At 38.0% G+C, this 13031-nt stretch overlaps 1 protein-coding gene across 3 annotated transcripts in view; it reads right to left on the bottom strand.

The window, feature by feature from the left end:
• The window catches only part of dennd4c (DENN/MADD domain containing 4C), a 127556-nt gene that overhangs the window by 23286 nt on the left and 91239 nt on the right, over window positions 1-13031 (bottom strand). For all 3 annotated transcript variants that reach the window (XM_056242336.1, XM_056242333.1, XM_056242335.1), the window contains exons 16-19: window positions 8804-8936; window positions 7297-7503; window positions 2573-2701; window positions 1772-1919 (exon numbers count right to left, since the gene is read on the bottom strand). In XM_056242336.1, the coding sequence (XP_056098311.1) occupies window positions 1772-1919; window positions 2573-2701; window positions 7297-7503; window positions 8804-8936 (617 nt within the window). The remainder of the gene's footprint in view (window positions 1-1771; window positions 1920-2572; window positions 2702-7296; window positions 7504-8803; window positions 8937-13031) is intronic.

Here is a 13031-nt window from a genome sequence, read left to right as displayed (position 1 = left end):
ATGAAAATACACACAATTTCACACATTCATTTCATAGTGATAAGAACAGAAGATCAAACTAAATATGAGTAACTTTGTTTAGTTTTTTTTTAATAATGTTTAATGTTGACAATCAAACTCAATAAAATGTATTCTACATTTAAAATGCTTGTTGTATTTCTTATTTGTCTCTGTCAGTTTAAATGTAGACTAAAAACACATCTCTTTAACCTGGCATACACATAGAAAATTATCCATTCCTATTATTCAAATCAGTTAAATTATTATTAGGCTGCATAAATTAGGTCAGCCTGAAACCGGGAACTGACAATATTCTGATTGTTCCAATCCAATCTGACTTCTGACCTATAATGCTGCCTGAATCATATTCATACACTGTTCGTTCGTAGGCCAGAGGAGAACTGGCCCCCCACTGAGCCTGGTTTCTCCCAAGGTTTTTTCTCTATTCTGTCACCTGATGGAGTTTTGGTTCCTTGCCACTGTCTTCTTTTCCGCCTTTGTTGTCATTGGCTTTTGGGGACAGTTAATTTAATTTAATATTCAACAATATTATTGATTGATTATTAAATGAAACATCACTGAACTTATTTTAAGTTGGACTGTGAAGCTATTTTCTTCTGGAAACAAATTTTGTTGCATTATTTTCCTGATATCTCTGTAAAGCTGCTTTGAAACAATCTGTTTTGTAAAAAGCGCTATATAATTAAATGTGACTTGACTTGTAAGTTGCGGCGGCTGAATAAATAATTTTAATTTAAACAGCCTGCAAGAGATTCTAATAGGCCATGAGATGGGACCCCAAATTTGGGCTACCGGTACCATTTTGAGGGATTAAATTTCTTTTTTATTTTCATAAAGGTACACATCTCTAGTGTTGGAAAATGTGTGATAGCATCCGATACATGGTAGCTTTCATTAGAAATCAACACTTATATCATCCTACCTCAAGGTAAGGTGTTCAGTGACTACAAGAGAGAAAAATGTATCCTTTTATAATTTAAAAAATTTATTTAAAAAAATTATATTTTTTTTATTATAAAAATTTATAAAATTTTTATAACATTTAAAATTTATTTAAAGATAAATTCATTTATCCTTTTTCTTGACATATGTTTGAAAATCGTCCTCCGTAACCAAAAACTACCTTGAATCTAATGCTATCACACATTTTACAAATACAGGGTCATATACCTACACAAAAATCACCATGCGGTTTAATCCCTCAAAATGGTACCAATCAACCCTCTGTCTCACGGCCTATAATGTGCACAAGTCTGTCAAAATGGCTGCTGGTCTGTGGTAATTAAATGTAAAATGCATGGCAGTTCAGTGGAATTAGCCTGAATCTTCAATGTAGACAAACTATGGGTGTATGGGTGATGACTAGAGATAATCTTGTATGATGTCGAGGATGGCAGTTGCTAGTAAAAGTGTTAACCAGGCATTTACGAACATTACACCTAAAATTATAATACAATATTAATCCAGTTACTAACCATTCTACTCGCAATAACCTGTAACACATATTTTAATAGAAGGAAAACTTACATCATCATCTATTATCGGTAAATGGAAATGCATTCCGTCTGAAGTGGGGCTAAAAGGTATACCCTCCAGGGTTGAAAAATTAAAAAGACCAGAAGTGGGATATTAAAAGTAGAGGTAGAGGGAGGGGCATGGAACCCCACCCTCCACATAAACCTGTTTCTAACTACCCAACTATAGGGCCACAATGTATAAACATTAAGCATAGGAAGGAAGTAACTTGAACCTGTGGTTATCAGAGAAGGACCTCTATGAAGAGCTGTCCCACGCAATGCATGTTTAAACTGCACCACTCCTCGGACCAGGTTCCGCATTTTGGTCCACATGAAGAGTCCGCTACGGTTACGGCTTGGCCAATGACTTTCCAGGACAGCCTGGACAAAACGCAGCAATTGACAGGTCAGGAGTAACCATGACAAATTGTTTCAACATGGTAACACACTGACATTTGTAATGCTCCCCTTCACTGGAGCAACAGGACCAGATCATTTCATGATGCAAAATATTCAAGATGTTAGATGGAAGATTAAAAGGCATATTCTTTTGTGTGATATCTAAAAAATTCAAATTTATAAACTCTCGAGTGGAATAATCCCATCTGGCAATGAACATTTGTAAAATTGTTTGAAATGCACCTTGTTCAATTAATGTATCTTTTAACAAATCTTGAGTTTTGCATGAACATGCCTTCAGGCTCAGAGGCACCAGAGGGAATCATTACAATGAAGTCTGTAATTTGACTTTCAATCACATGTAAAACAATCTCTCACATTACTGAGGCATCTGAGCCTAGAGAAAAAAAAGAAAAAAAAAAAAGACAAATGTTTGACATCTACAAATCAACCGTTTTTTTTCTCTCTCATAAACTCATAATTTTGCTAGCTAAAAAAAGCTAATTATGTGTAACAGAAAGACACTATTAACTGTATAAAAATTATACCATGCTGCTTTGCAGTTTCAGTATGTAAGGGCAGAGTGGTCTTCACTGTGCTCTGTGGTGTAGTGCTATAGTGCATGCGTTCCTCACCTTGTTGTAGTATCCATAAGTAATAGCATTGGGTTCAACTCCAGCCTTTTTCATCTCCATTAAGACACGCACAGCCATGACGGGCATCCCCCACAGACCACACAACTGCATCACCACACGGTAACACACCTGTTAAACACACCGTTTTTGCTATAGGGTCACACCAAGGTCTACAGAAACAAGTCATTCTTTTTTAGAAATAAATGAGTCAATTTAAATGTTATTGAGCCAGCAGCCATATCACTCTGTAGCCCAAGACTGGTTGCCCACTGGTTGCCCTCCTTCGGATGAGACGTTAAATCGAGGTCCTGACTCTCTGTGGTCATTAAAAATCCCCTTTGGAAAAAGAGTAGGGGTGTAACCCCGGCATCCTGGCCAAATTTGCCCATTGGCCTCTGTCCACCATGGCCTCCTAATCATCCCATATACCCATTGGCTTCATCACTCTGTCTCCTCTCCACTAATAAGCTCATAAACTGTGTGGTGGGTGTTCTGTCGCAATATGTCTGCCGTCGCATCATCCAGGTGGATGCTGCACATTGGTGGTGGTGAGGAGATTCCCCCTTCCATATTTGGAGCGCTTTGAGTACCCAGAAAAGCGCTATATAAATGTTACAAATTATTATTATTTCTTGAAGGATATGTGTAAGGAAAGCACTCAGCATTAGTTTTAGATCTTAATGACCCCATTTAAGATTTGTATTAACAACTGTCTTGAGATCTAAAAAAACCCCCCCAAAAACACGGACATATTGTAAACTGGGGCCGTATTCACAAAGATTTTTATCTTACCACTAGGAGTACTCCTAAATCGCACTAAAATATTTTAGCTAGGAGTTTTCTCTTAAAAGTTATTCACAACGCCTTTCAGACCTACTCTTAGTAAGGAAAAATGACGACTCCTAAACTAAGAGTGAGTCTTCGTTGCTATGGATGACGTCAATTCTCATGCACGAGCTTCCTCGCAATGATCACGGTGATTGGTTGTTAGATGACAGGGCCATCATGCGGAACATAACACAGACGCAACAAATCATGGAATTACGACATCTAAATATGTCTGTGTCCTACACAAAATAATAATAGTAATGTCATCGAAATGCATATGTTTGTGCATACCCCAGTGAAGTGTAATTCTAAAAAGGCAGAGAGAGAGAAAAAAAGGCGTGAATTAAATTAAATTAAATCAAGGTAGCCTACCCTAATGAAAACAGCCACTTGCCTAATAATGAAAAACGACACTTGCATTAACACTTTGCATTAACACATTAATTGACATCCTATTAGCCTAAATAGACTAAGGAAATGTTGCTCCTATTGAAGTAGCCTAATGTAATAGTTGGATGACGGTGGATAATGAACTCGCCAAAACGGAAAAGAAAGCCCAACTGGACGCAGGATCAGTGTGTTCACACCGAACTCGAATAGAGCGTCAAATACGCGTCTATCGCGTCTAGTTAGACGCTTGAACATTCGCTCGAGTTAAAATTTTTCAACTTGCGCGGAAGACATTCGCGGCAAACGCATCGCCCAATTCGCGTCAATCGCAACGCCCGGCGCGAATGATACGTCTATTCGCGTCTTTGCATTGACTTTGTATGTAATCTACTCGCGCAAATAATTAAATTCGCGTTCGGTGTGAACACACCATTACTGCTGCTGGCTCAGTTCTGTTAAAAAAAAAAAAAGATAAATGGAAAATTCGCCACTGGGATATCAAGCAAAACACACAGGAGATTTGTTTGCAGATCAATGCAGCATTCCCGCTTGTGTCGCGGACCCCGGACGACTGCGAGAGGCGGTGGTGTGCGCTACAATCCTTTGTGAATTGGTCTTAGTGAGTTAGGAGTCCTCTCGACTTCTTTTAAGCTGTCCCAGACTTAGGTGCTACTTTTAGGGCTAAAATGCTTCGTGAATTACTCTTAGTGAAAAAAATTAGGAGTCCTAAAGTTAGGAGTGACACGCCCATTATTTTTAGGAGTTGCTCCTAAATTCGCCAGTTAGGAGCTACTTTTAGCCTTAAAATTCTTTGTGAATACGGCCCCTGATCACTCAAACCACCTTTGGTCAGGGTTGCTTATGATGTGTCGAGTTAATCTAACTGTGAAGGAATTTTTTAATTAATCATAACTAATCTTTCTTTTTCTTGCAGGATTAACATTTATATGCTCTTGAGTAACAAGGTGAAGTGATCAAGAAACCCATATTTGCTTTTACCTAGTAACAGAAGGGTTTGCTGAATTATTCGAAGAACCAATCATATTGGAGAAAAATTATGTAATGAAACATGTCACCTTTTTCATGCTTCTGTTTTATAAAAACTGTTGTACTCTTTTTGTCGGGGTGATTCTCTCTGAAATTGGTCAGAGATCCTCCCGGCCATGATTAAAGCATATTCAAAAGGCATTGTCTCTAGTCTGTTTGATTACTGGTGCTGTACAGATATTATTTCTATTCTCAAGTGATAGTGCTGATGCTGAAGGGGAACACTTGAGACCTTATTGCCAAGTGATGGTGTTCATAAGGGATGAGATGTCGTCCAACTCGAACGGGTGTTGGTGCGAAGTGGAGGTGCCCAGTAGAGTATAAATTTGTAGGTGTCGGGAACCTGGTTTAACTTAAGTCATGTTCGTAGGGGAATTTCTACCACACTAACATACTCTGTTTTCTTCTTTAAAAAAAACCACCTTAACCAACCAACTCCATTTTAATTCAGGCCACCTCAGATCCAGGCCGCAGTTAACTTAAAACATGCAAAGAGAATGAAAAAGCATCCCAGATATTATCTTATTTACTTTTAGTAACATTTGCTATGTTCCAAATAATTTTAGCTGCTTATATTTTATAGCTTATATTTAGTAGCAGCCTACACTGGGTTATAAAAAAAAGTAGAGTTAATTGGGACCAACAATAAATAAGAGATCAGAATCCATTCACAAATGATTTTATATTGAATAAATGCTGCAAAAAATGATATATATTTTTTAAATCTTTAAAAACATTTATACACAGACATTACCTTGATATATAGAGTAATATAAATAAGGTATATAATAAAACTAGGGATGCACCATATTGCGCTTGTGAATTATACTCATTAAAATGCTCTGTTACAAAAAACTGATACCACACAGCGTGTACAGTACAGTGTTCATTTCAAACACTGACACCAGACAAAGAAACACAGACAACAGAACAAACAGAGAAATGGATATATAAGAGATTAAAGATGGCTATGAAGTAAATGTGTCTAATTAATAGAATATTAAACATATATTTAATATTTACGCCTGTATAGCTGTGTGCGAGCTAATAAGGAGATTAAGAGCGCAGCGGCACAGACATGCAAGCGTGTCATTCCTTTCTCACACACTTCGCTGAAATGTTTTTAGATATGTCAATAGTAAAGAAAGTAAAAAGATGCACCTATTGCTAACATTACTTGATGGTAAGGAGAGAGAGAGAGAGAGAGAGAGAGCACGCACACTTTTGTTGAATACGCTTGATTGCTGATCGCTCACTCAGCAAACATGCGACAGATGGATTAAAACTAAATTGTATATTGTATATCTTGCCTAGTAAAAACATGAACTGTTACGTGATTTATGTATAACGTGGTTCCCTACATTATTACAGGAAAACGTCATGTGATTACTGTGCCGCTGCACTGGAGCTGTTCTAAATGTGTGCGGTAGATGAAATACGATAGAGCAATAGAATGACCAGTGAATAAAACAGAACAATAACAGAAGCTCGTACAATACATTTTAACAGGCATAATTAAGCATGAAAACAGCTGAAGGAAACATCTATTTTTAAATCTATTTATCTTTATAGTCAACTAATATGATTTAGGCTCAATCCCAATTCACCCCTTGGGCCCTACCCCTTGTTTTCGAGTGTACCCCTTGGCCCTTAAAACAGAGTTACAAGGGCCAAGGGGTTGAAATATTCCCCTACGAAATGGAACAACCCTTCATGAACCCGATACGTCATCAGTCGTCAGCGATGGCTCTGCCGTTACGGAGTTTTTACAGGATTTCTCCATGACAACGACTGACAATCAGCGCAGCTGCTCTTAACTTTGAGGAAACATGATGCTTATAACGTTCCTTCCTCGAAATGTATGTCTTTTCTGTTTCGGAAAGGTAATTTATTATACAATGTCTTAATTTAAATGACTATATCATTATTATAAGAGTAAATAAAGTGCACGGTGGTGCCATCTGGCGCTAAATTTAAATGTTTAACCAATTGTGAAGCCATCTCGCCGGTGATTCGCGATGTATTCTGCGAACTTTCTCGTAGCCCTCCGTTTGGAGTGTGTCTCTGAAAAATCTCCGTTTCGAGGGCTATGTAGCCCTACCCCTCGATCTAAAAAAGAATCGGGACACCCTACCCCTTGAAGTGAACGCGCAAAACGGAGGGGTAGGGCCAAGGGGTAGGGGCAAGGGGTGAATTGGGATTGAGCCTTATTCTTTTGGTTTCTCTACCCACATTTTTTTTTAAATTACTATATTTAAATTATTTAAATAATATAATTATTTGTTCAAATTATTATATTTAAATTAGAAAATATAAATGCAATGAAAATACAGGTATCAGTACTGTATTTGGAGTACCAAAAATGAAAGTATCAGTATCGGACTCATTCTGGGAAAAGTGGTATCGGTGCATCCCTAAATAAAACAGATGTATTTTTGTCAAATATTGTGTCCACGCACCTCATCGAGCACCTCCACCTCAGAGCTCCTCATCTTGAGCAGAACATTGAAGGCCTGCTGCATGGCGCGGGGTTTGGACTGGGCTGTACGCATGCTGGCAGGAAGACAGATGAACCACAGACTGTAGCAGTGACTAAACAGACACTTTGCCCACTGGGGTGGATTGGAATAGAAACGCTTTGCCAACTTGTAGGCCAATTTGATTTCCTGTGTGGAAAAAGGTGTTTGAGTTTCAGAGATTGCTATTAAAGGGCATTCTCTTGTTAAATAGCTTTCAGCTGCAAAACATTTAACTAACAACTCGACAAATCAAACCCGTGTACCCAGTTTTGCGCACTTACACAGCATTTTTCAAAATAATAATAATTCCTTTAGTATTGCACGGTTGGAAAAAAATAAGCATCAAAGTTGTGCAGCTTAGTCAAACCATTTAAAAAAATAATAATAACCTCAAATTTTGGGGAAACTATCCCTTTTAATATCACGTTTATTCCAGACTGGAACAAATTCATATAATTTCATTCTAAATGTAGTCACAACTGACTTACTAAAGTTTAGACGTAGGATTCAATTCAAATATCCTTCAAGATACTGTTTTCTAAGAGTCCATATATGATCTAACGTTTACCTCATGTGAATGTGCACGCTTTTATAAAATGCCTATAGCCCAAGCCCTTGGCCCAGTACTTTTTTTTTTACAAGCCAAGTTTGTATTATTTTATACTTTCAGGACTCTTGCCTATTTGTAAGCTATTGTGTTGCAGCAAATATCACTTTTCTGGTCCCGGACGAGCCCCCAATTGCCATGGGGCAAGAGTCTTGACAGTATAAAATATTACATAAACTGAATTCTTTTAGGGACAATTGGTGCAGAAGTATTAGTCTCCTATACACCCATTCTTACTGAAAAAACACTAGGATATCTCCAAAGAGCACACAACCAGAGAAATAGCAACAGCTGTGTTTGGGGAAGTAATTCTGAGACTGGTTAAGATCAGCTGATTTTGGTTTACATTTTAATCTCTGCACCTAGAGCAGAGTTAGTAAGAAAAAAGTGCTACTCGACTGAATGTTTGATTAAAGCCAAATTATTGCCAAAACTACTCTTTGATGAACAGTTTGATGAATTCATGACTTCAAATTGATGAATATCATGATTCTGATAAAGGTAATGAATTAAGCTAGATATTAAGGCTTACATGCAAACTTACATTACACAATCTAACAAATGACTAGTTGTTTAGTGAGGTCGATATGTTTATATATTTTTTAAGCTGTGCTTAATGGCTGTACTTTTAAAGGTTTGAAATGAATGTTCTGCCATTAGTCTTGCATTTTTAAGACGTCAAGTTAAAAATAGTAACTTTTAAAAAATGTAAGACTCCTGTGTAAATTTAATGAAAATCTGTAGTGCACAATATAAGCTGGAAAAGTCTGAGTTTGGACCAGTTAGCATTTCAGAATTTCCAGTAGTCTGGTACTATAACATCCTGTAAAGAATCTTCACCTGTTTGGTTCTTTTGGCCAGCAGGGCAGGGCTGCTGGACACACTGGCTCCTGCGGTTCTTGTACTAAGCGCTGGCCTCAGCTCTCGCGGACGATCAAACAACTCCAACCGTAAACAAGGGAAATTCTGATAACTGTGGAAAACACAGATGACTCATAATAATTAGAGGAGCACAGAATAAAATCAGAGTGCACACATAATCACAAAATTTTAAATAAAAAGTCTAGTCAATACAGTACAGACAGAAACACAATACCACAGACAATATACCTATAGGTCATTCCCTCTACATTTTTTTGCATATTTTTTTTACAGATGAAAGTCATATTGTATGAAAGTACCATTCTGTTTAATCCATAGTTTTAGTTTATATCTGAGTTTTGCTGTTCAATATGTTCAATGGGTGAAACTGATATTTATGGTCCTTTTGTTTTACTTTCTTGCACTGCAACCTTCCCATTTTACTGTTCAGTTTCACATTTACATTCTGTAGACATTTCACAAACTCAGTTAAAATATGAACGTCTTTGTGTCATCCTGCTACACCTATAATTGCAACACAACACAAAATACAATATTTAAAACAACCTTGGGATACAGAATGGTCATCATTACTCTAAGAGACTGTAGAAAAACAAGGTTTTGTATGGGCTAAATTTGGGGGGAGTGTGGGATAATGATAGAGAGAAAAAAAAATGGGGGGGGTGGGTTGGGGGGGGGGGGGGGGGGTGGCTATTATATTGTAAACGGTGCCAGCGGAGAGCAAAGTGCTTGGCCAAGTCTCAAGGCTGTACTGTGAGTGGCAAACAGGCACTCAATGAGCCAATAGATGCATGGAAATAGATTATGGGCTTGTGCTAATGGATAAAGGTGCTTTAGATGCGGGCTGAGGGAGGTGTAAGGGTGAGAGAATAGCAGCCACAAAAAGTAGGTCTGGACAGAAATTTCCAACAAACAAGTTGCCTTGAAAAGGAGTAACCACAGAGTTGCAAATTGCCAAAAATGAAGGGTATTACAATAGTTACAGCATTTCTTTCCAGTCATTTATCTTCTACTTCAGTCACAACAATCATTATACGTCTGTAATGCTGGAAGAGCCTCAGATACTTTGGTCATCTGCACAGCATATTAACAGTCTCCACACCCTGCAGAACGAAGATCCATCTCCTTTGTTGTTTCTCCACCACTTCCTTCCCTACACTCAGTTTACTCAAAATGGTTATATGCAAAATATAATGATCTGCTTAAATGCAAGTGATTTTCACAGAATGTTCGTCATTTGAAATGTCTCAGTGTGACTGGTACAAGAGTCTCATCCCCACAAATGTAGACAAAATCATAATAAAGACTTGAGAGTTTAGGGATATTTTCCCTACTGTAGAAGGTGTGCCTTTTCCCAGGCTCTTGTATGCAAATTACCTCCTGTTCCCTAAGAGGATGTGAACTCCACAGGTCTAAGATCATATTGCAAATTCTAACTGTTAGTTCAAGTCTCCATTTTGAGAATGTTTATCTTAATGAAAATTAAAAAAGTACTTCAGGGAAAGTTGCAAAAGGCTAAGAGCTATTCTGTAGCCAGATGAGCCCATAGTATGAGGCATATTCCATACATTCAGCACTATGTATCTTTCTAATGTCAGGTATGCATCTTTTATATTTATTTTTTAGCATTTGATGTTTTGCATTGATTATCTCCTAGTGGATTGACTTCTTTAGAGCTGCTTTATAGCTGAATCATATTCATTTATAATTGATGAACTGACTTCAGCTGAATAATGACACTATTGCCTTTTGTAGAGCCATTTAAAATGAACTGAATTTGTTTAATAACTGACAAACTGTGCCACATTGACACTGTTATTGAACTAAATTGAATCAACATTGAACTAAATTGAGATGAATAATGACACTATTGTCTAACATTAACACTTATTTTTATGTTTACTGAGAAGCTACTTTGAAACAATCTGTATTTTATAAAGTGCTAGATAAATTCAGCAATTGCATTTTTTATTTAGTTACCTTGAGAGCTCTGTCCTGATATCTACAGTAGGTGGATATTTATTGTCAAAAGTTGCATGGGTGGTATCTAAATGCCTTTTGACATTGTAGGTTTTACATATGCCCAGTACTTTACCACAGAGCAAACAGAAAGGTAGCCCATCTCGCTCATTGACAGCAAACTGATTCTTCTATTCTTCCAGCACTGCTACGACTCTTCTTGTTTGCATGTTTCTTCAATTGGTATGTTCCTTATTTCATTTTTCTCCTTTAATAACAAATTTGTCCATTTTGATCCCTTATTTTACAAAAAATAATGGCTGCTAATGACTGTTGGAATTCTGCCAAAACACTTTTAAGTTTTTGTTAACTGCGTCAGTGCATTATAGGTCTGCGCATGTCTGAAAATAATACAGTATCTCACAAAAGTGAGTACACCCCTCACATTTCAGCAAACATTTTAGTATATCTTCTCAAGGGACAATACTATAGAAATTAAACTTGGATAGATTTTAGAGTAGTCAATATGCTGCTTGTATAGCAGTATAGATTTACTGTCCTCTGAAAATAACTCAACACAGCCATTATTGCCAAAATAGCTGGCAAACAAAAGGGAGTACACCCTAAGTGAACATGTCAAAACTGTGTCCAAAGTGTCAATATTTTGTGTGAGCACCATTGTTATCTAGCACTGCCTTAATCCTTCTGGCCATGGAATTCACCAGAGCTGCACAAGTAGTTGCTGGGATCCTCTTCCACTCCATAATGACATCACGGAGCTGCCGGATGTTAGACACATGGCGCTTCTCCACCTTCCGCTTGAGGAAGCCCTACAGGTGCTCAGGTCTGGAAAAACATACTTAGCCACTCCATCACCTTCAACTTCAGCTTCCTCAGCAAGGCAGTTGTCATCTTGGCGGTGTGCTTGGGGTCGTTATCATGCCGTTCGGCAGTTTCTGAAGGGAGGGTTTCATGTTCTGCTTCAGAATGTCACAGTACATGTTGGAATCCATGTTTCCCTCAATGAAGCTCAGCTCCCCAGTACCAGCAGCACTCATGCAGCCCCAGACCATGATGCTCCCACCACCATGCTCGACTGTAGGCATGACACAATTTTCTTGGCACTCCTTACCAGGGCGTAGCCACACATGCTGGACACCATCTGAGCCAAACAAGTTTATCTTAGTCTCATCAGCCCACAGGACATGGTTTCAGTAATTCATGCTCTTGGACAGGTTGCTTTCAGCAAACTGTTTGCGGGCTTTCTTGTGAGCCAGCTTCAGAAGAGGCTTCCTTCTGGGACGACGGCCATGCAAACCAACTTTTTGCAGTCTGTGGCATATGGTCTGAGCACTGACAAGCAGACCTTCCGCTTCTGCAACCTCTAAAGCAATGCTGGCACGATCATGCGTCTGTTTTTTGAAGCCAGCTTCTGCACCTGACACACAGCACGAGGACTCAACTTCTTTGATTGACCCTTGCGAGGCCTGTTCCAAGTGGAACCTGTATTGGAAAACCTCTGTATGACCCTGGCCTGTACTGTAACTCAGTTTCAGGATCTTCTTATAGCCTAGGTCAACTTTGTGGAGAGCAACAATTCTAATTCTGAAATCCTTAGAGAGTTCTTTGCCATGAGGTGCCATGTTGAACATCAAGTGGTCAGTATGAGAGAATTGTACTCAAAGCACAAATTGTAACTGCTCTAATACAAGATACACAAATTTGTATGGTCCTGTCAAGCATACAAAAACATGAAAATGCTGAAAAGGATGGTTAAACGACGTACAGCTATTATCACTTAGGGTGTACTCACTTTTGTTGGCAGCTATTTTGATAATAATGGCTGTATGTTGAGTTATTTGCAGAGGACAGTAAATCTATACTGCTATACAAGCAGCATATTGACTACTCTAAAATCTATCCAAGTTTAATTTCTATAGTATTGTCCCTTGAGAAGATATACTAAAATGTTTGCTGAAATGTGAGGTGTGTATTCACTGTCGTGAGATACTGTATATGATCACCAAAATGATTTTATACGACAAAAAACATTATTGTTCAAACTTATATTTATTTATAATATAATATGGAGAGAGTAATGGAGAGTTCCAATAACTGTCAGCAGGCTGACGGATAACAAGCCAGAGTGCTTTGTTAAAAGGAAAAGCTAAGAAAAAATAAATATATATACAGTATATATTGTTGACCATATTGATCAGCATTTTAA

This window comes from Rhinichthys klamathensis, unplaced genomic scaffold (genome assembly GCF_029890125.1).
Source record: "Rhinichthys klamathensis goyatoka isolate OS25496 unplaced genomic scaffold, OSU_Roscu_1.1 h1tg000722l_1, whole genome shotgun sequence".
In the NCBI taxonomy this organism is placed as follows: domain Eukaryota; kingdom Metazoa; phylum Chordata; class Actinopteri; order Cypriniformes; family Leuciscidae; genus Rhinichthys; species Rhinichthys klamathensis.
The sequence above is the reverse complement of the archived record's forward strand: the minus strand, read 5'-3'. Positions and strand labels throughout refer to the sequence as shown.